This window comes from Copadichromis virginalis, linkage group LG12 (genome assembly GCF_057382275.1).
Source record: "Copadichromis virginalis isolate Kocher_CV1m ecotype Utaka linkage group LG12, C_Virginalis_male_GT1.1, whole genome shotgun sequence".
Classification (NCBI taxonomy): Eukaryota; Metazoa; Chordata; class Actinopteri; order Cichliformes; family Cichlidae; genus Copadichromis; species Copadichromis virginalis.
This window is the reverse complement of record NC_140629.1, coordinates 30,333,037-30,360,816: the sequence shown is the minus strand read 5'-3', so window position 1 is coordinate 30,360,816 and position 27,780 is coordinate 30,333,037. Positions and strand designations below refer to the sequence as shown.

At 39.6% G+C, this 27,780-nt stretch overlaps 1 protein-coding gene across 1 annotated transcript; it reads right to left on the bottom strand.

Annotated features, from left to right (window-relative positions):
• Positions 1-8,788: 8,788 nt before the first annotated feature.
• On the bottom strand, positions 8,789-27,339 carry ndufs4 (NADH:ubiquinone oxidoreductase subunit S4). The gene is made up of 5 exons (XM_085475989.1): positions 27,202-27,339; positions 24,558-24,636; positions 10,581-10,753; positions 10,399-10,472; positions 8,789-8,982 (listed from the first exon to the last, which is right to left on the bottom strand). The coding sequence occupies exons 1-5, from the start codon at positions 27,282-27,284 to the stop codon at positions 8,879-8,881; spliced, it is 513 nt and encodes a 170-aa protein (XP_085332115.1). The 5' UTR covers positions 27,285-27,339; the 3' UTR covers positions 8,789-8,878.
• Between the last annotated feature and the right edge of the window lie 441 nt (positions 27,340-27,780).

Sequence of the window (27,780 nt, the reverse complement as noted above, 5' to 3'; positions counted from 1 at the left end):
CTTCCCCTACTGCAAAGAGAGGCATCGAAGACAAGTTGCGCTCATCAGCGTAGAGTGACGCAGACTGATTGCAACGTGTTGCCAATCTGTCTGCATTTATGAGACAGATTATTAGACAGCAGTTATTTGCGAACCTTTACCAACCCGTCTGACAGTGATTACAGTCAGTTTGGAGTCAGGCGTCCTGGTTTTCCTTACGATCAAAAATGGTCGCCCAGAGGTTGATGGCGTTATACACTCAACCTCTGGACGACCAGAAACTACTGGCAATAGTTTGTGATGTGGCAAGTTTACCGATTGTTTTTTCCAAACTGTAACAAAGTTGATGTCCTATTTTTACTCTAATGTGACTAAGCCATTAGACCAACAACAACCCAAATTTGTAATGTTCCAACTAAAGTGCAACAGCAGATAGATGTATGTTTTGGTTGGCATTTTCTGCTTTTATTTAAAAAAAAAGAAGTAATTATTTTAGTGAGGCAAACTCACTATAAGTATATAAAATTGTGTTTCTATTTAGAAATTTCTGCAATTAAACAGGAAGCTTACTGTAAAAGACTGTTTCTGTGCCCGATTAGTCGTGTTTAGTGTTTTGTTTTTATTAAACAGAGCTTACAATGTAATAACCAGTCACAATCCCTGCAGCAGATCCAGTCTACCCATCAACCTAACTGAAATACTCAAATTTGACTCTCTCTCTCTTTAATGGCTGCATCATACATTTAAATAATGGTTTTAACAGCCGGTTCATAATTTTTTACAAATTTATCCTGATGCGGGGGAAAGAAATGAATATTGATGAGCATAAAATGATTCACTTTTGTAAAATACTTGTTAAAGTAGGTAAAATAATTACTGTTCACATTAATGTGCATCAGCAGTAGTAATCCAATAATAATAGAACTGTACGGAACTCGGAGGTGGCTTTTTTTTCACTTAACAAGTCATTTTAAAAACACTGTAATAATTTACAGCCTGGCCTTATATATATCTGTTTCAACAGCATGGTATTATTGCATTATTTAATTATTGGACTGCCATCTTTAGTGTACAGAATGTCATATTTAAACACCACAAACCAATTAAATCCATTTGATTTAATTTTATAGAATCTTGAAGGTGATTTGATCAGCTGATTAAAGCTTTATAAAACAGTAATAACATGTCAACAACAAATCTGAATTTTATTTCTGTTGCATTCACTTGCGCAAAATCCAAAAGTAATCTGCTCAAAATTAGGAGAGTGACACTCTTGTTTTCTCTTCTGTTGCTGCCCAGCGGACAGCCCCACCCTCCAACCCCCAGCCCTCTGAATCAGCCTGGTTCACATACACAAGATTAAGTAGCAAAAGTGACATCCAAGACCAATCGGGCCACCCAAGAGAACCACAACCAGCGGAAAGGCTGTCAGAGCCCCCTTTTGCAACATTAATCTTCAAGCCTCTCCTGCACTGCCAACTCACATCTCCTTCAAACAGGACGGGGAGGTAGAAAACTGAACTTTTCCCTCCCTGAAGGTTTTCTCCTCTCCATCAATTAACTCTTTGGGGGACAATTCATCGTCACCCAGCATGTGCCAGACGACTTCAAACAGAGGCTATATGAATTGCTTTTCCAGACATTTTTAAAAGTTGCACTTAATTTGGCAACGAGGAGATTAGTGTGGACGTGGGTTCAATTTATTATTCACCTAAAGGCCTGCGCAAAGACACGTGACACAAAACTTGCACCAAAAACATGCTGTAAAGTGATTTATGCCTGAGAAAGCTGTTGAGGGCTGTAGAGACATTTCTATGGTCTCTTCTACCCATTAATGGGATGTTAAACATTCACCAGTGGAATTTATCTTGAACGTCAGCGCCCCATTAGAACAGACGCAGAGGCATCGGCATGCTAACTGGCCTACTTTAACCACCTCAGCTACCTTTTGTCTTCTTTACCAATCAATAGCATCTTTGATCTCTTTCAAGGAGGATAACTCTATAGTGTGCTTGTATGTGTGTGGTGGTGGTGGTGGTAGTGGTGCGGGGTGTTATCCTGACCTTCTGTGGGGGTGGTGTCACATCCAACCTGATAGTGGTGTGAATAGGAAAACAGAAAAGATGAATACAGCAACTGATAAATAGCGGAACATGAGTGTGTTATGGTGTGGATGCCTTCAGTCCCAGGAGAGGGCCTTCCTAACCCCGGCCTTTCTTCTGCTGGAGACTTGAGAAGCGAAGGAGGAGGGGGCGGGATGTCGCGCCATCTAACAGCGTTGCTTTGAAGACAGCAACACTGAAATCAAGCAGCATGCCTCAAATATTTCCTGCTACCTTTCATTAACACTCAACACATGGCTGTGCATCTAAGGATCCAGGCTGGTGAGCTTTATACTGTTCTCGTTGTCAACGTTTGCCATAAAAAGACCAAAACCACCAATGAATTGATCTGATTATGTAGTGTGTGCGCCACTGTCGCACATATAATGTTCTTCTGCACTCAAGTACCCGTGATGTCCAAAAACACATCAGTGAAACACACTATCACTGCCATTTTTTTTGGTTTCGGTGCCACAGAAATCCAGCCTCCAAATCAGGAATTTCAAACTAATTTTACGTTGTGGGCCACATACAAGCTACTGTGTTTCACTTTTAGTGAAACAACACGATAAATGTGTAAATTCTGGTAGTTCATCAGCCAGACTGTCCTGTAAAGAAAAGAAAAGAAAATGTACTTTTTTCTGTGAACTTACCATGAAAAGCATAAATTTATATAGTAGATAGTGGAAAAACAGGAACTTTTTGTCATTTAATTGTTTATCTATTACTTAATTAATTTGGTGTTATATGAATGAAGGGATATTTTTAAGAGAAGGAAAAAAAAGCTCTAAAATTTGTGAAAATAGAGTTAAAAGTTCAAAATCTGTGCACTCCTTCAGATTTTCCAAAGCCGTCCAGGTTACAAGAGTTTTCCGGGCTGATTCTGGCCCCCGGGCTTTATGTTCGATACCTCTGCTCTAAGGAATAAACCCTGTATCAATGCACATCTGAAAATAGTGTCAAACAAATAGGACTGTTTACTCCTGTTAGTGTAAGGTTTGCTGAAGCCATGGAGCCCAGAAGCACTGGGGAACTATACAGCCTTCCTTATCTCAGTCACCTGCTCTTATTTTTTAAAAAGATTTGCCTTCAGTGGAAACCATTGCACTTTAAGCCTAGTAACACAATCAGAACAAAGGCATTGGCTTTAAGATATGCACTAACTAGGATTGGTCGGTGACAATATCAACGTGTCAAAGAAGAAAATTCATTTAAAATTAATTAATGCCTCTCGTCTTATCCTTATCCAGGATTTCAGATCAGCCAGCCTCATTTTAAAATGCAGTCCAGATTTGGATACGATTATCTGGAGAATGCTATCTAATCCACGAGTCTTTGCATTTCCACCTGGTATTAAAATGTTTCTCCTTATCTACTTCCTTCCCACAATTTGTTCTGATATCAAGCTGCAAATTATGTAGGTGTGACTGACTGACCACACATGGTAAGTTTCAGGTAAGTGGAAACAACACAGCTTTTTCTTCCCCCCTTACATCTCTGATAGTTGCTGCTTCTTCCTGTGGTCTCAGTCAGCCTTGTTTTAGTTGGCAAGATGAGGTGGAGTCAGGTGACCTTTCACCTTTTGAGATTGGTTTTCTGTTTTGCTTTTTTCCCGCTCTCTCTTGTTTTTAAATGTGTTTTCACTGTACAGATTACTTTTACACCTGGTTGAAATGAGATCACAGCACCACCTCCACATGTGGCCCGGCTGATAAGTTATCCAGATACAGACTGCATGTTCATATCAGATGTAAATGAGGTAGGAAATCTCTACTGTCACTCCAGCACAGTAGATGTTAGAGGAGCCTCTGTTTAGAGGGCTAAAACTATCAAATAACTCCTTCAAATTTAAGTTTTTTTGTGAAAATCTTTTTCAGGATAATTCCCAACTGGGCTCAATCAGCTCGCTGCTTCTGGTTAAAATAAATAAATATTGATTTCAATTTTAAGTGTTTCGAATACCTTAAAGAAACTCTATTCAGATTTATTGTACTGGAGCGGCAGACAAAACATACACTCGCTGGACACTTTGTGAGGTACGTTTGCTGGTTCTGGGTTTGGACCCCTTTTGCCTTCAGAATGGCTTCAACTCTTTGTGGCACAGATTCAACAAGCTCCTGGAATCATTACTCAGACATTTTAGTCCATATTGATATGATAACATCACACAGTTGCTGCAGATTTGTCAGCTGAACATCCATGATGCAAATCTCCTGTTCCACCACATCCCAGAGGTGCTCTGTTAGATTGCAATCTGGTGACCGGCGAGGCTATTTGAGGACAGTGAACTCATTGTTATGTTCAAGAAACCAGTCAGAGCTCGTTTAAACTTTGTGACATGGTGCATTAATCCTGTATTATTAGGAGATTTATAAAGGGATGAACATGGTCAGCAACAATACTCGGGTAGTCTCAGTTGGTACTAGGGCACCAACACCGCCAGCCTGAACCATTGATACAAGGTGGGATGGATCCATTCCACTGTGGTCTTCTGCTGCTGTAGCCAATCGCCTCATCTGTGTTTTGAGTTCAGAGATGCTCTTCTGTATACTGTGGTTGCAGTGGGTGGTTATTTGAGTTTCTGCTGCCTTCCAATCCCGTTTGCCCCCTCAAGAAGTCATTTTCATCCAGACTGGATATTTTCTCTTTTTCAGACCATTCTCTGTAAACCGTAGAATGGGTGTGTGTAGATCAACAGTTTCTGAAATACTCAGACCAGCCTGTCTGAAGCCAACAACCACGCCACATTTAAAGTCACTTAAATCCCCCCCTCCATTCAGGAGGTCATCTTAACCATGTTTACATACCTAAATACAGTTGCTGCCATGTGATTGGCTGATTAGATATTTGTGCTAACCTTATAAAATGGGTGGTGGGTGTAGATGGCACACAGGTTTGAGAGGTAAAACTATATCACAGTATCAACATACAGTAAAGTAAGGATGATGAATAATCTGTCAGGACGTTTCCAGCTTTTGCTTTTAAGACCTCGCTCACTCTGTACTTGTTCAGTTTTTCAAGGTTCTTGGCAGGCAGATCACTTCAAGCGTTTTGGAGAGTTTTCAAGTTGTCTTCATGTCTTCTGTCTCTTCATATAATCTCAAGCTGAGCGCATGATTTTTGAGATCAGTGCCGTTGTCGGCGCCAGACCATCTGCCGCAGGACTCACTGTTCTCCTTGTCACTGAAGATAAGTTTTTATGACTCTGTAATTGGGCTTGTTGTCACGAAATACAATTAATTTGGGAACCTCCTTGATAGTTTTGCTTGACTGATGACAACCTAAATATCTAAAACGTTTGGATAGTATTGTATATGATGACATAGTACAGTTTCTGGAAACTCTATTAGGAACTTTTTCTTAGCTGAAATAACCAGACGGGAATGTGCGTTTCTGGCCAATCAAAACAAAATGAAATACCTATGATACGAAATAAATCACAAAAAAACAGAAAGCTATAAATCAGCCCCACTCATTGTTCTTTATTGTTGCCCATAAAGAACTCATACACAGAGACAAGAAGAGATAGTTGGAAAAAGTGCTGTGCTTATGTGCAATTCTGTTGCTGCATCAGTTCTTATAAATTTTAGCCTTTAATGTGTGATTTAGGTGAACTGACACAAAGTCAGAAAGCTCCTTTTATTTTCTTTCATAGGAATCAATCTATGAAAGAAAATAAACGGAGCCTCTTACACAAACCTATTAAAAGACAAGCCTGCCAAGCTGTTTTTATTGTCTTAGCATGTAATAAGATCATTAGTGCACGAGTCTGTAGTGTACGCAATGATGTAAGAATAACAAACAGCACACTTTAGGTTCTGTTTCACTGTTACTTGCTGTGAGCTCTTGTTTGCATAACCAAAAGTCATCATTAATCTGTGCCTTTCAAAACAAGCTCGGGTCCACACAGTGTTTGTGATGAAAACACACAACAAAGACACACACACACGAGGAAGCTGGTCTTTGGCTGCGGACGAGGCGGCTTGCGTGCCTCGCTGCTTTGGTTGGGGAATTCACAGCAGAGGGCGACCACAGACAGGAGTGATCATCAGGTCACTGAGGGCCAGAAAGCAGTGTGTGTGTGTGTGTGTTTGTATCATTTAGAGAAGCTCTGCAAATAACATCTTGGCAAACGTTCAAACTACAACTGTCACGTCCAGCTGCTGAGTAGAAGCAGGATGCTTGGGCTCAATGATGATCTTTATGCTGTCCAACAGGGTGCGGATGGATGGATTTATTTCTCTTAGTTTTATGATAACAGCTTGTAGTCTTCTCAAACAGTAAATAAAACAATTCAATCAGGATTTCATAGATTGAACACTATTTGTAGAATTATAACTTCTACAGAAGTGTCCAAACTGCTTACATTTCGCTGTCAGTGCAGTTAAATTTGAATGCAGGATTGAAGTGTGTCTCCGACTGCAGCAGCTGCTCGGTGTACGTTCCAGCTGGTGAGGCCAATTATTACTTAACCCATAATACAATAAAACATTATGACACTGTTAGTGACTGAAAACACTACAAAACACTAATACCGGTAATGAGCAGGTGCTTCCCTGGTGCACATCCAGCTCTACGAGCCAGATATGCAGTGTGTGTGCTGTAGTGTAAATACACTAATTTGAGTACAGTGAACTCAACAGTGAGCTGCATACACCAGCAACGGTACCAGGTAGGATGTGAGGATTAAACGATGCTTAGTTGGTACTATATAGTTGGTAAGAGATCCAAGGTGTGCCAAGTAAATATCCCCCATGCAATTACACCAGGAGCAGCAGCCTGAACTGTTTCGCTACAAGGAAAGAATGTTGCAGAAGAGCCTGTGTCAGTTGTAGCTTCAGTTTCTTGTCTCCTGGTGTTGTCTTCTGCTGCTGTAGCCCATCTGATACATTCAGAGATGCTCTTCTGCATACTTTGGCTGTTATTCGTGGTTAAGTTGTTGTTGTCTTCTTATCTGCTCAAAGCAATCTGGCCATTCTCCTCAGACCTCGCTTTGCTAGGAGTTTCTGCAATCTGATTAGATATTTGGGTTAACAAGCGGCTAAGGGGATATGCTCACTCACAATGCTGTATTGAGTGTATATACTGTCGCTGTGAACCTAAAAGCTCAGGCAGCATTAAATCTGTTGTGTCCAAGAGTTTTACAATGGCTTGCTTTGTGGTTGACATCTGTGCTCCAGTTTTGTTGAGTGAAATTCATGCTCTTTATTTGTACAACAAGTGTCACTAAAAGCTGTTTAAGATGTTTGCTATTAGCTGCTATGAGCACCACAAACATAATGACTTCCATCTTTATTCACCAGTGTGACAGCAGAGCAAGATTCATGCGTAATTAGAAACTAGGAAACAAGGTTACAAGGAGTAACACCATTTTGTGTCTCCTAAGGCCTGAAAGCTCACGTTTACTGATGAGAGTCGTTGCATCGCTGATGTTTGCGTTGCGGCGATGGTCTCGAACAATGCCACTGTGCTGCCATTCTCATTTCACCTAATTTTTTTGTGCTTATAGGCAAAGACTGTAGGAATGCTTTCAACTTTTATGGTACAAAGTTGTGCCAAGAACGTTTCCCCCGCTGCGTCTCTGAGGGGATTTCAAAGGGGAAAAGCAACACATGCTGTCATTCATGCCCTGCTCTTCAGATGGACCATTACGCTCATATCAGATCGGCACTTTTGATATGCCGAGTGACAGAACAAAATAAATAGCGAGCACAAGGCTGTGAAAGATTTGCAATGCAGTGCGGTAATTAATGAAGGTCTATACCAATTAGGCGCCCATGATTGGTGTGCGAATATCAGTGCAGTCACGCAGGTTGGGGGACTCGGCGCAAAGTAACACCACTGTTTACTGAACACAAAGAGCAAATACAAGCACTGGCAACTAGTGCGCTGCCAAGTGTAAATAGCTGGAATTTTAGGGAATTTATGACTAAAGTTCTGAAATTGACCTCCACAGTGAGACCAGCATACTTTTATTGGCTTGTGTTATTTGGCTTTCAGGCAAATAGCATTTCAAGGCCATTGAAACTAGAAGAGTTTGTGTGATTCATGTAAAACAGATCTGATCTAAATCTTATTTTTCAGCATTACAAGTCTTATTTTCTTTTATTTCTGATTTCAACTCATCAGGATTTGTAGCTTTTTACTTGCCATTCGGTTAAATGAATATTCGGCAAGGTTCTAAGATGCTGTTTTTTGTTTTGTTTGTTTTTTTTTTATTAAGAGAAATTAGGCAACATTTTTGATATTTTACAAACCTAAACTATGAGTGGAATATTTTCCAGCTCTAATTTTATGTGGATTATTGTTCCAAAACTTGTGAAATCAAAATCCAAGTTAGTGTTGCACGCCTCATTAAATGATAGTTAACATTTTTTTGGATTTGGATTGTAAAAGAAATGACTTTGCTGCACAGATGTTGCAAGGTCCTATTTAAATTCCAGTTGTGCAGCTTTCCAAACATCGAAACAATCAGGGTAACCGGATGGAAACAAACACTCACACAGGAAAAATGTCACTGCTTTTGGCCTACAGACGTATTTATCCCTGTTTTTAAACAGGTTCAGATTGTAATAATACCGTCCCCTTTGTTTTGCTGTTGCACAGCTCGACTTGGAGAGCAAACACTTCATTAATTGGATGGACTACATTAGGTAGTCGGTAATGAGGTGAATGTTTGAAGAAAAAAAGCGATTACGACACAAATGTTTGGTTTACTCATATAATTATGCATTTATTGACAAGAATCATACAGGTCTGCTGCAGGTCAGGCCACCTAACAGGTGGGCGTCTTCAGTTTACTTGGCGGACCGCCGGGTCCTCTTGTCCCAGGAGAAGTTTGCTCCGTAGGATTTCACCCGTGGCTTTGAGGTCCTCTTGTCTGTTACGTCGTAGCTCCAACCTGAAAGAAAACATCAGAGTAAATGATGGGGCTGATAACGTCACGTATGTTCCTTTTGGACGAGCTCCAACCGCAATGAGGTGTTTTGTAGACATCAACGACCTGTGTGTAGTCAGAACGGCTCTAATCTCTTCGGTGCAATAAACAGAGTAAGCCCGTTTCCTTTGCTTGGTTTCAACAAACTTTCCCAGATGGTTCAATTCTGAGTCAAAAATGAACTTGATTAGAGCTCCACAGAAAACCACCTCATTTTGTTTTACTAAAACAGGGCTGTAGTCGATTGTCTAATGAGCTGGTTGGCCCATTAAAAGCATTCCTTTGATCTTTTATTAGTTGGTATAAGAAAGGTGCTTGGATCCCCACCATCACCATTTTTGGTTAAAAAGGTCAACTGGGAACACCAAATTAATTTTTTTAAAAGCAAAGTTACCTGAAAGAATCTGGTCACAGGTACATCTCCCCTCACAGTTTATATATCCCCTGATATATAAATAACTATATACTGTAAATGATTTATATGTTAAAATATGCAAACATGACCGTGGAAATAATGATGTTACCGCTCTGGATGGTCAGTTGTGTTAGATGCAGTAGCTGAGGTTGTTTTGACACCTGCACAGTTTAATCAAACTCTGGTTCGTTTCCGTGCGATTCGTTTGTGCAGATGTAAACACAGTAAACGCACTCAGGTGCAGTAAACGGCACCGAGACCCTTCAGAGGAGGTGGCCTCGGTCCACTTCCAAACAAACTCCAGAGTGGTTCATTTATGGTGAGAACGTGAACAACCCTGGATCCAACCCAAACAGCCTTCCCATAGCCCAGGTATGCTTTGCTTTCTGGGTCAGAAATACCAGAAACATGCAGATTACAAAACTGTAGCAACTAGCCATAAAATCAATGTAAAATCTGTTAAGTTTCCACTCGCATTCTTAGCATTTTGGTTAATTTTGTGGGGGTTTTTATGTGAAAAGAACCCTAAAAATCACAAGAAAAGGCTAAAAGCATACAAACTCAACTGATTCAGACCAGAAGAAATGAGTGTGTACACTGATCCATTTTAAGTCCAGATACATCATACATGGGGTTAATGCCACAAAACTACTGACAACACAACTCTAAACACCACCAGCAGTATCTAACAATGAACCACTGCCTGTCCAACAGTCTGCTCACTTCACTGCTGAGAGTTATTTGTCTTGCAGCCAGAAACAAATGACAAAATCCAGATAAAAACTATTTACGTGGTTGGTGAGTCAATACATGGAGATTGTATGTATCATAAAATCGATGTGCCTGTTTGTAGAGGACTACTGAGTGGTGAGACTTATTTCTCTACTTCTTTGTTACAGTGTTTTGTCACTTTTAAAATGATGAAACAGATATATTGTTTAACCAAAGGCTGAAAAATTCTTTACCATTTTTCTCTGCAAAAGCAATGGCATCTTCCTTGGAGGAGAATGACAGCACCATATTGGACAAGGGATCAGCTCTAAAATAGAAACACAAGGCATTAGAATCCAAAATTCAACAACTGTGTGCAGAGGTTCTATAATGTCAGTTTATGTGCTGTAGGAATCAGGAGGTGGAAGGTTCTCACGTTGAGGACCAGCCCATCAGTGGGTTCTCCCAGCGCTCTCTAGTATCAAAATCCATCTTCCACTTTTTGGTGGTGTTCACGCCGGACTGCATGGCTGTCCTGGCTGGCACAAAGATGTGAACCTTACGAGTTTTGATGTGCTCCTCTGGGACTCCTGTCAGAGTGGTGATGTCCTAAAGGACACAGAAATTAAACACAATAAACTAACAAAACACCAGGATAAAAATCTAAACTAGGAGAGTGCTTCTAATTTCTAAAGTGTGGCCTCATTTGACCTCATGACTATCCAGCATTACAACTGATGTCACGCACCAATTACTACTTGTGTTCTGCAAGTCACTTGTAATAAACAATGTGAAAACAACCCCTCAAATGCTCCTTTTCACGTATGCTTGTGTAACAACTCCCTCCCAACAGAAGCGTGGTTTACAGCCTTTGGTTGGTGGAGATGTGAGATGACTGAACACAAATGTGCTGCAAATCCTGTTGGTTAGCCAGGTCTTCCTCTTGATTATCAGCTGTGATGTTTTGATGCATGCTCAATCATCCAGGTAAGTAAACCTCCAAAAGTTGATTCTGTTCTCCCAGTGTTTTGTGGGAGAAACGTTTTGTCACTCACTCCCAGCCCATTGTTCCTTCAGTGGTGCTAGTTTCAGTCATTATGCAAATGTACTGTTTATAAACCTGCAGGCAGCTGAGACTGAAGAAGTCACTTGGATGAGTGACGAAACGTTTCTTCCACAAAACGTTACGTCCAGATGAACAGAATCAACTTTTGGAGAACTGTGATGTTTCACTGTTAACTGGCAACTGTGTGACAGTTTAAGCTATGCAATGAAATACTTTCTCTTGGGATTCAATTAATTACAATTACTACACAATAGTAGTAATCACACTGGTTACTGATGGTGTTCTGCATATTCCAAATGCTGACTTACAACTTTCCAAACTGGAAATGCAAAACGTTCATCTTCATATTAGAAGTTGTGCCTTTTAACAACCAGAGCCTGATTTTTTAAGAAGATGACAGACTGTGAAACTTCCAGCAGACAAGTTGCACAGAGTAAATGAAAAGCTACAGAGAGATGGACAGCTGCCATGTTTTAAAGGGTCAAACTTTTACTTTGTGAAGATTGCAGCCCCTTCAATCTTCACCTTAGCAAATGGGAAGATATCTGTGCATCACATGTACCGCTTCACAAACAATTTCACCGATTGGATCCCACTCGGTCAATGGCCAGCCTCTAGGCCTTCATGACTTTGGCTTTAACAATTGATTTCACAGTGACTCATAACCAGTTGGGGAATGCACATTTTCTCTATTTACCAGTTGCTGCCCAGCAGTCGCCAACTGAGCTCTAGGCCTGTGTGACTAAGACTGAAAACTCTGGCAATTACAGATTTACAAGAAATTAATAAATAATTTCCATTTATTAAAAAAAAAACAAAAAAACAACCAACCCAAAACCCAACAACATGTTTTTGGTTGCCAGCAGTCCACATGAAGTGTTCTATTTTGATTAGATTATTCATGACTTCTTCTCTCCTTGCGAACATTAGGAGTTCATGCGAAACGTAAGCTTTTCTCAAAGAAAACACTTGATGTCAGCCTGCAGATATAAAAAAAATACAACTTTAGCAACATGTTTTAAGAGCTCAATGTCAGGAGAACAGAGGTCAGGAAAATGTTTGATGGCCATAAAAGTTACTTATGTAATCAAATGTTTCATGTTTTATATTTTTGTACTTCACATCAATCTCTTAGATTTATTCCCACTGTAAAATATTAAGGTGGAAAAAGGGGGTTCAGTACATCTTTGATGTCAAAGAACAATAAAACACAAAAAAGTCTGAGAATTGAATACTTTTTTTTTTAACTTTGTTTTATAGGTGCCATAAAACAAGCTAAAGTTTGGGTTGTTACTGGCAGCACAGGTGTGAATAACTATCCCTGAATCTTTCCTCAGCTTTAACCTGTCTGCATTGGTTTGGATATGTTACTAAGTCAAATATACATGTGTACCATTTCAATGCTAAATAGTAACAAAATTTGTGATTACATCACATATATTGTTAATTTGAAAAGAGATTTAAAAACAAGTATTTCACATGTAAAAGAAAAATAGAAACAAAATAACTATTTTTAATGCTTTTTTATTAATAACGAATTAATTTGCCTTCATTACCTTTACTATCGTTCTCTTTTACACCAATACCACAACAAACAGTTGTTTAATGTGTGTAAAGAGTATATATTAGAGCCTTAAATAGTTCAAATTTTCTTTTTAATTACTCTGAATAATAGAAATCAAGGTGTACTCCTACAACTGTGACAGGATGGAGTTTTATTCTATTTTTTCCCATGTTTTTGTTTTTGTGGTAGTTCTGCATTTTCTATTTATTTTTTGTTTTTTAAATAACATTTTTTGCACATGTTGACATTAACAAAAAGTCACCATTACTTGTATATATAGCAAATCTCTCTTGGCTTGATTTTTTCATGAATACATTGCCAAGAAAATACACAAAGGTGCATGAATGTACTTGTTGCTGTGTAGGTCTGGACTTTGTCTGCAGTGGTACTGGTTCTTGGGCGTACGCACACTTTGAAAAGGTCAATCGTGAAGTTAGAGAACAAAAAAATGTAAAATATAAAACAAATATAATGGCCATCTCTGAAATTAATTCCTAATCCTCAATTAGTTGCAGACCTTCATGAAGTAGGACAGCACGACAATTGGATGAGGGTGCACTGAATGCATATTCCTGAGCAACTGGAGCCCCTTGGAGCTCCTATCAAAGATCTGGTCCAATTCTTCAGGGAATTAGCAAACAAGCAATGGGAAGTCGGCGACAAAACACAGATGAACCTCCCAGCACGCAGGCAGCAGCCACCCAAGACTGAGGGCTTTCCAGGGAGCTTTCCTTTCAATACAAGAATTTTACACATTTCAATGGCCATTACAACTTCAAAGAATCAAATTTTCATCATTGTCTGTCATCTGCCAGTTGATTTGTAGAAAGGGGTCATTTTGCATGAGCTCCACACAAAAGCCCGTCTTCCTCTTGGCAAAGGAGCTTCCAATGGTATTTAAGCCTAGTAAATTACAGGTCCAACTGCTAAACTACTGCTTGTTTCAGTGAAACATCTTTTGCCATGCAATCATAAACAAGATCTGAACATTGAAAAGATCGTTAAAATGAAAGGGAAAAGACGAACAAAAGGGGGGAGGAAAAAAACCGTCACAAGTGCTTGGTAATTATTTCCGGCTGCCCTATCTACTTAACCCGAACAATTCCTTCTTGTCACAAAGAGGAAGAAAACATGTTCTCTTCACCCAGAGGGGGTAATGGTTCATGACACAATAACACACAAGACAGTGTTAAACAGCAAGAAAATAAGATGAAGGGTTTCTCCTTTTTTTTTTTTTTCCAGCAGGTGATCAAAAATGCTTTAAAATGCCTGCAAGTTGTAACTTTTTATTTCCAAAAGGCTATGCTCCAAAGGTTTCTCTATTCTAAAAGAGAGCATTAAGAAAAACTTGCAGAGTTTTATAAAACGTGGAATTTCTGGTCTGTTCTAGGCGATTGAACCCATTACGTCCCTCTATGAGACACATTAGAAATAACACTCTTGGGATCAGCAGGCCACACTATAGTTACATGTAACTATTGTGAAAATACGTGACATATATGGTAAATTGTTGCAATAATTTCTCCAGATGTAGCGCAACCTAAGGTTGGGTGTGGATGAGCACAAAAAGGGAGAATGTGTCAAAACAAACGCTCTAAATCACTGAAAAACCTCTGCTTGCTTATTTGGCATTGTTTGCAAAAATACAAGTCTAGACTTCTGATATTTGCATGCATTACTCTGAAAGCTTGGAGGGTTATCGGCATAACAAGCTCACCCACAATACCCAGATTCACAAAAGGAACGATTGTGGCTGGAATGCAGTGTGTTCCCAGGAAGACTAGAGAGGACCGTCACAAAAGGAAAACCCACACGGTGGGCACTTTTTCTTCTGCCATGTACAGGAAGCGAAATGAGAACTATCAAGTTTGACACTATTCACAGGGCCTTAACGGGACCCTACAATACCTGGCTGGGCAGACAGAATGCAGGGCTTAACAAAGAGGGGGGGTAATGGCTGGCAAAATCTCCGTCACGTGAAAGCGTGTCGATATTTCTGACACCTCCAGGCTACGTGCCAAATAAAGAGCACAGGGGCTTGTCGCTGTGGGGCCACTGGGCCCACCAGAATGCTGAAAGCTAGTACCCCTAATTCTCCAACAGAGAACTGGGATGGAAATTTTTGGTGTAAACAAGACAGAAATCTCAGTCTGCTTAAGTCTGGTGGAAAAACTGTAGGAAGCGGTGAGATACCAAAGAAAGAAAATGATAAAGAATAGTTTTATAGAGGGAAGCTGGATGCCCAAATACCTCCAAATTAAACATTTGTGAAATGTACTGTTTTTATTAATTAGTGCAGCATCCATTCAAATAAAGTATAACCCAGGTTATTTATGTAGCTCCACTTTACTGATGTCCACTCTAACACATGCAGGCAATCATTCATTTCTTGAAACGAGGCCACCTTTACATTCGCTAAATGTGTACGTGCCTGTCTGTTAAGTCTTGGGAACTGCTCATCCAAACAACATGAGAGAATGAAGTCATATATCACAGGAAACCAAACATAACACATAAATAAATGTCCATCTGTCGTTGTGGAAATCAGTTTGAGTTTTAGATCAAAGTGACAACATTTCTGGCTGGCCCACCTCCTTTTAAAGGCCTGTTTGAGGGTGAAGTCTTGGCTTTCGGGTTAAAGTCACAACTAGGTTTAGGTTAGGGTACAGGTTTGGCCATTAGTTGTGATGGTTGACATTTAAGATGTGTGAGACTTGGGAATGAATAACTATCAATCAAAATGCTCACAAATATAGATGAACACACATTTGTATTTGTGGCTCTCCCAGCACTCACACACTGTGGGGAGCAGACAGCTGTTTGCTCAGAAGGAAATGCAGATAGAAAAACAACTTTGACCCAAAATATGAAAAGCACTCCTTCAAACAACCTCAAACCTGATTCTTTACTCATTCGGGTCCAAAATATTGAATATTTTAAATACAAAGACTTGCAATGTCTATCTTCCTGACAAAGGAATCTACTGGTCTAATTTCCATTTATTTTCATCTCCTTCTTTGGTCATTGATGATCAGTTCATGTTTGAAGGAGATGAACCAGAACCAGATGTGCACCTGGAAGTCCAGTTTGGACAACAGATACTTGAGTTTGAAGGTTTATCATATATCAGCAGCCTGCATAGTAGTGAATAATTTATAGAAGCAGTACGTAAAAACTTTGGAGAATTATTATGGTGTTAGTTCTTTTATTTTAGCTTCAAGAAATACAGAGTTCACCTTCAAAACTAATATACAGGGATGTGTGTTTATGCATTAAATATCTATATTCAAGAAGCTTGTACACCAGTCAAAGATGTTTCTTTGCGTAAACTGACTTGCAACGACTGGTATAACTGCATCAAAGTCTTTAAACCTGGCACGCTGAGATGACAGCTCTATTCTCAAAGCCATCTTCAATCAGACTCAGTTATTTTTCCAAATATAGAAACCAGTCGCCAATGAAGACAAAGACTACAGCCTATTTTAATTGCTGAAGAAGTCAAGATGCCGGGTGTGGATGTCTGTTTCTCCAAGTGTTCTTCCAGCCTCCACTCTTCCCATATTGTTTAACCGATCTTGTCAGCTTCAGATGATTTGCAGGTGAATGTCTACATTTCCTGCAGTTCATTTCCCACAGTTTATACAAAGGGATATAAAACCCACCTTTGCCTGCTCTGTGATATAAAATGTGTTTTTCATATTATTCCTGATATTATCTGCAGATCTAATCCAAACACAATAAAGGTTTAAGGATTTTTGTGGTATACATTGCATTTCTGAAAAGGTAATGAAAGAGATCAAATGTATTTTACCCTAAAAAGTGGTTGCCAAAAAGATTTTAAAAAAAGAAAAAAGAAAAAGAAAAGAAAGAATATTGAAATCAGTTTGTGAAGAATGTTTGAGAAAATGTCCAAGTAAAGCAATATAAATGATAAATTTTATGATTTATTTTATTCATCTAATTCCATTTTGATGAAAATATCTACTGCTTGGAACACAGACTAGCTCTTTATGCTGCAGAGTACCCAGGTTTGGCAAAGAATTAAAAACAGGTGCATATAAAGACCTTCTGTTTAATCACTCAGTGAACTAATTGCCCCTGTCTTTTCACTTAATCACTGGATACTCCCACTGGGTACTAAAAAAATATTTATTTAAACATAAAATAAAGGAATGCCACATCTGTTCTTACAATGATCCAGGACGACTTGGTTATCAGTTATGAGAATGATCAGCTCTCCAATAAACCAGATAGGTGAGAAAGCGTGGAGAACAGGGTGGATACAGATGATTGATTTCAGGGTTTCAGCCAGAGTACAATAAGGCCAGTAGCATATATGGCCTTACGTGACCCCCACAAGGCTGCAGTTGTAGCTGGGTTGTTTTGCATGAGCCATGATACTTTTTTACCTGTTCAGCTCATATATAAACATTATCTGGCACTCTTCTGCTGGCATATACAGCACTCTTCTTTCAATTTTATCTTCCAAGGAGTCATTTTTCAAAGTAATCCTGAGCAAAAGTTGTCCAGACTTTCTGAAGTCTTTATAAGTTTTCCTTTAGAGATTGGTTCCTTTTTCAATCAATTTCAGTCAGGTCTTTGTTAACATTGGACACTGACCTATGAATCATCCATAAATGAGCATTCAACATACTCAGCGTTTCCAAAATTTCTAACTGCCAACAATAACGTGGAGCTGCTGGTATCAAATGATCAAGTTTGATGGTGTTGAGCTTTTACACTCTGTGCTCTCTGGTCACTACCCTGTGGCTCCTCAACCGTACCGGCAAGTTTGGGAAGTTTGGAGGACAGGTCAGCACTTTGGGCTTTTTGTCATGTTTAATGCATCTAGGATGGAACCACAAGAATGCCAGGACCAAAGTTTCCCCAGCAGAACATTGCAGTGCAATGAGATAATCGCTGTTATTCACTTCACCTGTCCTGGTCTTAATGTTGTGGTTAACTGGTTAATGTCTGTTTCCCTAAACAGCCCTGCTCACATTACCTAAACATTACTACTGGTGTGCTGTTTTTTTAGACTTGTTAAGGTTTCCAGTTCTCAGCTGAAGTACACAGTGTGTTTTCCAGTTAGTACAGTAACCAAGCAAACAGACAAACAAGCAAACAAAGGATGACTAGCTCTGGCAGAACATTTCTAGCGTCACCGTCACATTTTTATAGACACCAGGGCTGCCACCACACAAATAAGCTCATCATAGGATGTATACCTGTATGCCAAATCTATAACTTGGCACCCAGAGGGGTCAAAAGGTCACCAAAGCTGAATCATGTTGAGTCAGCATGTGCCGAAAGCCCAAACACATCGCCCCTAACGCCCCACTGTCCAGCCCACACCCAGACCAAGAGCCTCACTCATCAGCCTCGGCCGGTTCCCACCTTCAGACGTCTTTGAAGTGGAAAAAGTGTGCCAATTACTGACTGGACACTGGGGGCATCTCTAATAGAAACAAATATTATGCTGCTTGCTCATGTGTGGGAGTGGTTCAACATTGGAGAACAAGAAGCAGCTGGTATATGAAAGTCATCTTGTATTTCACATTACACATACTGGTAAAGAGAGGAGAGAGGAGGGGTCATTTATGAATATTTTGGATGCAGACACACTTGTTTGTCTGAGCATCTCAAATGTCATTTTATAATAAAACAATTTATAAATAAACCCAAACTATGAAAATGCGTCAAGCAAAGACTTGCCCCGTTTCAACTGAATCTTACTGTGAGTTGTGAGTATCTTTTTAAGTTTCAAAATCTTAGTGGAGTACAAGTTTGTGAGGAAAAACAATTACTTAAAGCTATAAGACAGAGCAACACTATTTAAGCATCATTTCCTAGAGCATGTTAAGGCGGTGGTGGTGGTGGTGGTGGTGGTGGGGGGGTTAATCGTCTGGCACCTCACATTTTATGAATACCAAAAGCAGCTTGCAAAATTACAAAAAGAGCTGGTAGCTTACAAGTAATGAATAAATTGAAGTGTTGTCAAACAGAAGTAGCAATCCTTTTTCATCCAATCTGCAAACACAACACTTAGCAGTTGGACACTTCCTAAAACTCCCCAGCTGAGGAGTCCTCTTCAGAGAGTTAGTCTATGGAAGAGAGTGCTAATGAATGAAATACTATTTAGTTGATGATACATAATAAAACCTCTTGTCTGCCATTCATCAAAGACCAACATCCTCTCAGCCACTACTTCAAACTTGAGCAGAGATTTTTTTTCGTACAACTGCGCCATGTAAGAGGGCAAGCAGACAAAACAGATACTTAAATTGTCTATGTGCAAAGGAAGGAGGAAGGCTGGAAGAGGAGGGAAGGGAGGGAAAAGCGGGTTGATGGGGTGGTGAATGTGGTCTGCTCCACTGTAGGTCACTCTGTCTCTGAGGCTCGACAGAGGATATTCACGCCTGTACTGCAGACTTAAAGTGGTGGTGCTCAATGTCCTCATAGCTAGAATGGCAGTTTTTGTGGGTTTTAGTTTTTTGTTTCTCCCCCATTTCCCAAGTGTGTGTGTGTGTGTGTGTGTGTGTGTGTGTGTGTGTGGGGGGGGGGGGGGGGGGGGGGATTATGGTGGTGATTGAAGGGATTTTGACACTTGCAAAACAATTATTTTGTATCAGGGAGCCCGACAGTGAAAATAAATTCTAATGTTTCAACTACAAGATCGTTCAATCTGATTTCAATTTCTGTCTTTAAAAACAACCGACAACAGGCTTTTAGACTCATCTATCTTACCGCAATAGAACCCCACATCTTTTAGCCAGATGTGATGTCACATCTTGCCAAGCAAATGCTGTTCTCTAAATTATATAAAGAAATAAAGAAACCCAAAAACTTATCAAACGTAAACATGCCAAGCATCGAGTGAACATACCTACACTCTCCTCTTGCCGTCGTCATTCCGCCTTTTCACTCAATTCCCCACGGTCTAATAACTGTCCTTCTCTGGCTAATAAAACCCTAGTGCCTTTAGAGAACTCTATAACAAGGCTTCACAAGCGCTTTAAGATTATGGTGTTGCCTTTATGTGGACAGAGAGAGCGCGTTTGGCCACAGCTGAAAGAGAAGTAAACGTTCTGTTTGCAAGACTCAAGCGTTAGTGAGAGATATTGTATTGCATATTGAAGCAGCTGTTATGGTTATAACCACAGTTGTTTGTGCAAAGGACCAGAGAGTAAAGCAAAAAGGCCTGACTCTAATTGACTGCGGTTGTAGACATTTCGTATAAAGCTGTGTATCACTGGCCAGCCAGTCGGACACTGGGAGCTGCCCAGCATGCTTAATCAAACAGTAATTACAAACAAAAGCAGGTCAGCATGGGCACGCCGGGGAACAGCTACGGGCACTGGTGGACCATCACGCACGTCCTTTTCTTTGGCATCATTTCTGAAAATCAGCCAATGGCCCAGAAATTTTGCTCATAAAAGTCAAACTTAGAGCTTTAAATGTGGGGAAAAAGGTGAAAACACTCAAATCCTACAAAACCTACCTAAAGAAGTTTACAGTCAACCCTAAAATCAAAATCATCTCCTCTGCAAAGACTTTACTGTAAGTAAGGCTCTGTAACATATCAAAATGCTATTTCAATTACAAATTTAGCTTTCAATTACTATTCAAGCAAAAAAAGAAAGAAAAAAGAAAATGCAAATACTGTTTCAAGATGATGCCTTTGCTTGATTCTTTTTTCCTCCCATACATCTAGTGTAAAAAAAATGCACTTTTTTATACTCAATAAATCTTTTGATTTTGTGTTTTCGCAAGTCTAAAATGTTGAAATAAATTACCAATCAATCAAAACCAATCAATCAATCAATGACCGTAATAGGCATGGCATTATTAAATTGTTTGTTCTGCTTGGTCAGCAGTTTAAAACCCAGCTACTTTACTTATTGTCATATAAGATGAACAACAGAAGCAGATCGTCATACTTTTTTTTTTTACAATTACTCTTAACTTGGAAAAAAAAAAACCCACGCAATTTTAGTGAATGACACTTAGAAAGGCAGTTTCAGAAAAGCAGTTGGACTTATCCCTGTCAGTATAAAAACTTTCTGTGACTAATCAGTACTTAAAACTTTTTTCTGTCTGCAGTCCAAATCACTTTAAATGTCCTTTTCCCTGATTTTTGACCCAGCAGGAGATTCTAAATTCGTCTGTAATGGAGATGGCCAAACACAATGTAGAGATCCATGTTCTTGTAAAGTCTGCATTTTCTGGACACACGAGAACTAAGGACAAGATAATGAGTATCAGACAAATGTTCATGCAGAGTTTTTGGAGTGAATTCAAAATATCATTTGCCCAGGCCAAAATGCAATATCATCTGAAAGAGGTTATTCAGAAATGTTCACTGCACAACGAGCAGCACTCCACTTTCTCCTCAGGCTGGTCGAGAGAGACGGCGTGCAAACCCTGAATAACCTCTCAGTGGATCGAGATCTTTCTTTGATTGGTCAAACCAGAAAGCAATTCACACTTATTGACAGCCTGATGAATGACTAGCGTGCTGACATATGCTGAATGCCCAAAAGGGAGAGTGCTCTCAATGCCCTCTACCACGTGAGACGGAGGCCACTGTACTGTAAACAGCTGAGGGCCTCTCTTTTCGGCCTGTCTGGGTGAACATTAGAGTACTTCCCCTCGTCGCCAGTAACAGCATGCTACAAAGGAACCTCTGTGGCCAACAACACTGAAGTGGCCACTGTCTTTTTCGTGAGTCTCAGGGTGTCTCACAAACTTTTTTCCATGCTAGTTTCTTTTCTTTCACCCCCCCCAACACACACACACATTTTTTAGAGGCCCTTTTTTTCCTCTCCTCTGCTGTGCCTCTCTGTGGCCCCTACTGAGAGGACAGAGACAGACACTCCGCCCAGCCAAAGGTTTGTCTGCCAGTATGGCCAGCTTTGGTCTGGGACAAAAGCACACTGACGCTGCCCATACTGCTCCCCCGCCCCAAAACAAGTCCACAACAGACTCCCACATTCTCCCCAAACTCACTCTTTCTCCGTAACCTTCTAATTCAACTTTCTATGACAAAGCAGTAATGTCAAAGATCAGTCTTTGTTTTGTACAGTTGGTGCGTTGTTAACCACTTCAAATGCTTGGTTATCACTGTTTAGACTATAGTTCAGCACTTAATGCTAAAACAAAAAAAGATTAAAGCGAAACAGAGCTATACCACATCCTAGAAAAAGTAATTCAGTAAAGTAACCGTTGCCTGGTCAACTAGCTTCTCTCTGACTGGGGCTTGATTTAAAAGGAACAGTTCTTTTGGAGCAACAGTATTCACCCAAAACAGACCAGTCATAGACACCATGTAAAAGAAGAAAAAAGAAGAACAGGGCTTCATAGGGATTTAATCTTTCAGCATCTTTAAGTAATCACATTGAAAGTTGCTTTCTGAAATTGCTTTCATAGAGGTTACGCAAGTCAGAAACTAGGCCAGAAACTGTAGACAGAAATGATAAGAGATTTGAAAAATCCTAAATGTCAGATGACATTTTCTTGCCCTTGTGTATTTGTGGACCCAGAAATCCATTTTGATTGCTCTTAAAAACTACAAAAAACCCCCCAAAAAAACCAAAACAGACTTCACCATAGGGCTGCTTAATTAATCGAATTTTAATCACGATTACGATCTGGGCTTTCAACGATCATTAAAAATGACTGAGCCGATTATTAGCCCCTCCCTCGTGCTTTACTCTCGCGCTGCTCCGTGTGGCAAATCGAGCGCACCTCTCTGCATTTCGAACACGTGTAACAACAATTAAGAGCAGCGGTCTCCAACCTTTTTTGCGCCACGGGCCGGTTTATGCCCGACAATATTTTCACGGACCGGCCTTTAAGGTGTTGCGGATAAATACAACAAAATAAAACTAGTACCGGTACCGAAAAAAAGAAGATTTATTCATAACACGTGAAAAGACCAAGGAAAACCGAGTAAACGATAAATACGATAACAAAATAATGCTGAAAACCGATAAAAACCCTGAAAACTGTACATTTCACACCTGAGCCTCAACTCTCTCATACCAAACGACTCACGGACCGGTACCGGTCCGAGGCCTGGGGGTTGGGGACCGCTGATTAAGAGGACCTGAGGGAAGTTCGGAAAGCTAAGCAGAAGTTATTTGGAGAGGAGAGTGACTGCCGTTGGTTGAAAAGAGAGGTAAAAAAAAACTTCGGTGGTGTGGAAACATTATGGGTTCGCGGAGTCAGAACTCATTTTTCATTTATTTTTTATATTGCAAACATTTGCACTGTTATCAGTATTTGCACACTATTTTATATTATTTTTTGACAATCTTTAAAGTCATTATTCAATACATTGTTATTGTTAAATAAATATCGTCAAATAATCGAGATCTCAATTTCAGTGAAAATAATCGTGATTATCATTTTTGCCATAATCGAGCAGCCCTACTTCACCATTTGCCCAAGCTAACCCTGATGAATTTTCTTAATTTGCCTGACTAACAATCCAAATTCAAAGAGGTTGCAAGACAGATGTGCTGCTAAACTGTTTCTACACATTACTTCCCTCACTTGTAACCCGGTTTCGTGCGTGCATGTGTAAACATCAAATTCTAATTTGGATAATACCACTCCATGAAGCTTTTTGTGGTTACAGAAAGCGCTGTGAAAAGTCCTGATAAACTGTTTGCAGCGACTTCAGCAAATGTCCCAAACATTGCCCAGCATTGGGCACTACAGGCACATAACACTGCCTACTTTGCAGGTCAATGTATGACACAGAAAACAACATTTACCGTTCTGCTGCATCGATTTAGAAAATTCTGTTATCACCCAGCTGCATTAGGAGCTATCCTAATGCAGCTGCGTACTTTACTGAATGAAGGCAGAGTAGACAAAGTCGACAAGTCTAGACAAAATCATTTTGTTGGGCATATGCTACCAACAAAACAGGCTGACTCGGGCCTGTCTGTTCTAAATTTACATTGAAAGAGTAGCACAAACCAAGCATTATGAAATATTTCTGTCACGACAGGCAATAAAACTATTATGCAAAGCATCTGATAACTGCTGATGCCAAACAAAGAGCCCTCAAACAACTGATGAATCTGTGAAACTTCAGAAAGAGCAAAAGAAATCACGTGTTACTGTTAATGATCACAGTAATCAGTCACTACTGACCCAGGCAAATGTTCAAGCAGGGAGGTACTGGCAGGGAAGCTGATATAAAACACATACTGCACATGGTATGGCAATACTTTACTATAGTGCCCCCATTTTTTGACTGAGTATTTGAAAGCACCAGAGACTATAGTTTTTGTTATCATTAACAAAATAATTTTGCACTATTCTGTGAGATATTTTTATGATTTACTGTATCCACATTTATATCATTGGGGCATTCATAATGTAAAACCCCCCCAAAACTATACATTGTAAATGGACTGAGTGAAGATAACTGCATTACAGTGCGTGAATATTACTCCACTTCTCCTGTTAGAAAAAATTCCATTTCCTCAGCCATTCAAATAGTTGTAGCCACTTCTTTCATGAACTGGCATTTAAACCTAGAAGGACTGTGAGGATAGGAATAATCAGAGCTGTGAACTGAACTACAAATGATGATATTCGTCATCACTGTCATATTGTTACAAAAGCCTACTGTCTAGGACAAGTTCAGTTTGGCAGCAGATGACAAAATTTTTTAACAGTTTTTTTCCCCCAGCAGAATAATTGGAAGACAGAAGATCAGATAAACACCGATGTACAACTCAGATTGAGCAGGGATGAATTCTTACCAATTTCTCATCAACTGTAATAAGCTGTGTATCTTGTCCTGGTTTCTCTGCCAGTCTCAGTGTTGATGTGCTTGTAGACCTGGGAAAAAAATTTAATTGTGATTACAAGCTAAGCACAAAGCACCAAAAGTACACAAGTGACAAAGAAATTACACAAACAAGTTAAGCTCTGGAAATGCTGACGATCTTGGAGGAGGCGGTGGGATGGGGGTACAGTGAAAAGGAAGCGACAAGGAGGGAATCCCCCCCGCCACTTATTAGTTCTGTCTAGTGAATCTCTGGCAGACTCTCGCTCTCATCCTAATGACAGGACGTGCTTAATGTTGGCTGTAGTCAACTGTCAGGCGAGGACTGTGAGGCTCTTTGTCAAAGTGCAGCCGTGCCCCATCACAAAACGGCAACGTGCCATCACAGAATGGCACGTTCCATATATTCATAATTTTGTATTTATTTCAAATGAATGTTAAGATTTCACTACAGTCTCAGGTCTGATTTTTTCAATAAAAACTGATTTTTAAAAAAGAAAAGACGAATATAGTTTCAGGTGTAATCATTGCACAGCTTAATCACATGAATAAAGTCCTACTCTGCATTTTTCCTGGCATTGAAGGAGCTTTGGGGAGTAACTACACATGGGAGTATTCGCGATGACAACATACAGATAAAGCAATGATTCTTATACCTTATTTAACCAAAATCTGCACACTTTCCTTTGATTTCTGACCATTTAAATAAAAATGTATATCATGTGTCTGTAAATAAAACCCAAAACTGGTTTAAGAATGAAACAGAGTAGTTCTCCCATTGTTTTAGATTTAAGATTTTAAATATTTAACACTTTTTAATGCATGGTAAAAGGCAGTTTTTTCCCTTTCTTTTTTTTTTTTTACCTCATCCACCCACTTCACCTCTGAATCTGTTTAACTGTGAGCTCAGCTCTGTGTGTAAAACCACACACAGAAATCACACATTTAAACAACAACAACAAACAAAAAAACAAAACAAAAAAACAACAACAAACCACACAATCAAGGTGAACCTGAGAGCAGGGGAGACAAAAGTAGCAAAACCCATCAATGACTGAAAAACACAGCATAGATGACTGGGTATACATTTGCTTTTTCCTTTTCGCCCTTTGGCTTTCATTTAACTGTTATCCCTGTCAGTTTCTTGGGGTAATAGGATGCTTCCTCATCAACATGGCTGAGGAAATACTGTGATTTATCCAATCACTCATCTGACTTTTAGATTACTTCAGATTTTGCCAAGAAAATACTGTGCAAGTCAATGATTTCTTATTATCTCCATCTTTCCAGACTCTATAAAACAAAATAAATGTCTTATTTCATTTTCAACATGGTTACACTACATATTCTAATCTGGTATCTATTAATAACCTCAGCTAATGCACTGCACATAATGCCATTGTGTGAATAATAAAAGTTGTAAAAGCATGCATCGTATTATTTCTCTCTTTAAAAACTCCCAAAGGAGACAGTAACTGTGAATACAACTGTCAACTGTTGTAACAGCTTACAGAATCATTTCTGATGATGGAAAAATCCAATGGCATTTATCAATGACAATGGTGAATTTTTAATCAGTTGTGCAACATCAATTCTGCTCTGACTAAATGTTAAAAAAAAAAAAGTGATGAACAACTGAAAGTCTATATTCTTCTTCTTTCAGCTAAAGGGGGATTTAATTTAAAGATCGTCAACATCTTCAACTGCCACTTCCAGCTCAGCCTCCTCTCTTTCTCATTCAAGATTTTAGAGGAAGACTTGTAGGAAATGATTAAAAAGAAATGCCGATGACTGCCAGGCAAGCCATCAATTAGCGACCATCGCATTTAACTGTCCTTACTAACCGGAAATATGAATGCGGAAAATATTGTTGTATTTAAGTATTTATGATATGGAGGTACTCTTTTAAAGTGTCACAAAACCCACTAACTGTGGCAAATAACTGTGTGGTAAAAAGTGGCAAAAAACACATAGTGGAGCAGCACGGGGGTCAGTTTGTTTAAAATCCTTCCACAAACACAGGTAACTTTTCTTGGTGTTAGTATCGTTGGGGTCTGGTGGCTACATGAATACCTCAAACTATAACTTGCAGATTTGTTACTGCGAGAGAAGCACTGTATTCTATCAATAGCAGTGAATTACTTTCATGCTAATTGTTAGCTTCCAGGCTCCCTACAGTAAGGTTAGCTGTCGGCTGAGTCACTTATTTAATAAAGTTGTCTCGGTCTGGTATGTAGCACGTGCTGTGCAGACCAGTGAGCATCATTTAATTGTGTTAGCTTTTAAACTGATTTCTAGCTCGCCCTAGCATTAGCCAATTAGCTGGGCAAGCAAGTGCTGTTAGGACAATGACATTATCTACAAGCCCAGTGTACTACAAGATAAAAGCGTGCAGGCGCTGACGTTGTTTAGTGTATAAAGTCTTCCACGTTAGGTGCGAAACCTCTATTTTGAAAAGAGAAAAAGAAAAATCTTCATTAAAGTGCTCTGCCGCTGACAAGCTAACAGACACACGGCTTCTGTGCTGTAGTCGACTTGGGAGTTAAATAATTCAAACAAACTCAGCTCAGAGTATCAAGTGCGAACAGAAACCTGATAAACAATTAATATGAAATTACCTGATAGGATTCAAGAACATTTTAGAAGCTGCATTAAAAGCAGACAAACGTCCCAATCCGAGAAGTGACATTGAGGACGCCATGATTGTTGTCAACGATGACGTACGGTAACCGCAAAGGAACAAACAGTACGCGCGGGTGGCGGAGACAGCTGGTACATGAAGGACTTTGCCAACCGAATTTTTGGATGTGTCACATAGCACACCAAGGGACGCCCAGACATCTACTTACGCCAGTGCTCTCTTATATAACAAAGAACAATTATTTTGGTGTAAATAGAAGGAAACCCCGCACGCTGAGAAGAATTTCAATTTGCTTGTGCTTCATGTCTACTCACTGAAGTTTATATGTTTGTCTTTTTTCTGCCCGTTTTCTTATGCTTTGTCTGATGACAGCTTAAAAAACGGAGCAATTTGTTTCTTAAAACATATGTTTAATACATGTATATACTTTACATTGTGTATTGCACAATATCAATATTGTGTAGTACACCATGTAAATTCATTTGTATATTCACAACGTAGTTTTTGGAACATTCAGTAACAGGAAATGCAGATAAAATCCCCTGGGTAAAGGTAT

Coding starts and splice junctions, on each gene's coding strand:
- ndufs4 (XM_085475989.1), bottom strand. CDS start 27,284: ATGGCGTCCTCAATGTCACTTCTCGGATTGGGACGTTTGTCTGCTTTT. Junction 24,637..27,201: donor ATGTTCTTGAATCCTATCAG/GTAATTTCATAT, acceptor TTTTTTTCCCAG/GTCTACAAGCACATCAACAC. Junction 10,473..10,580: donor CTGATGGGCTGGTCCTCAAC/GTGAGAACCTTC, acceptor TTTCTATTTTAG/AGCTGATCCCTTGTCCAATA.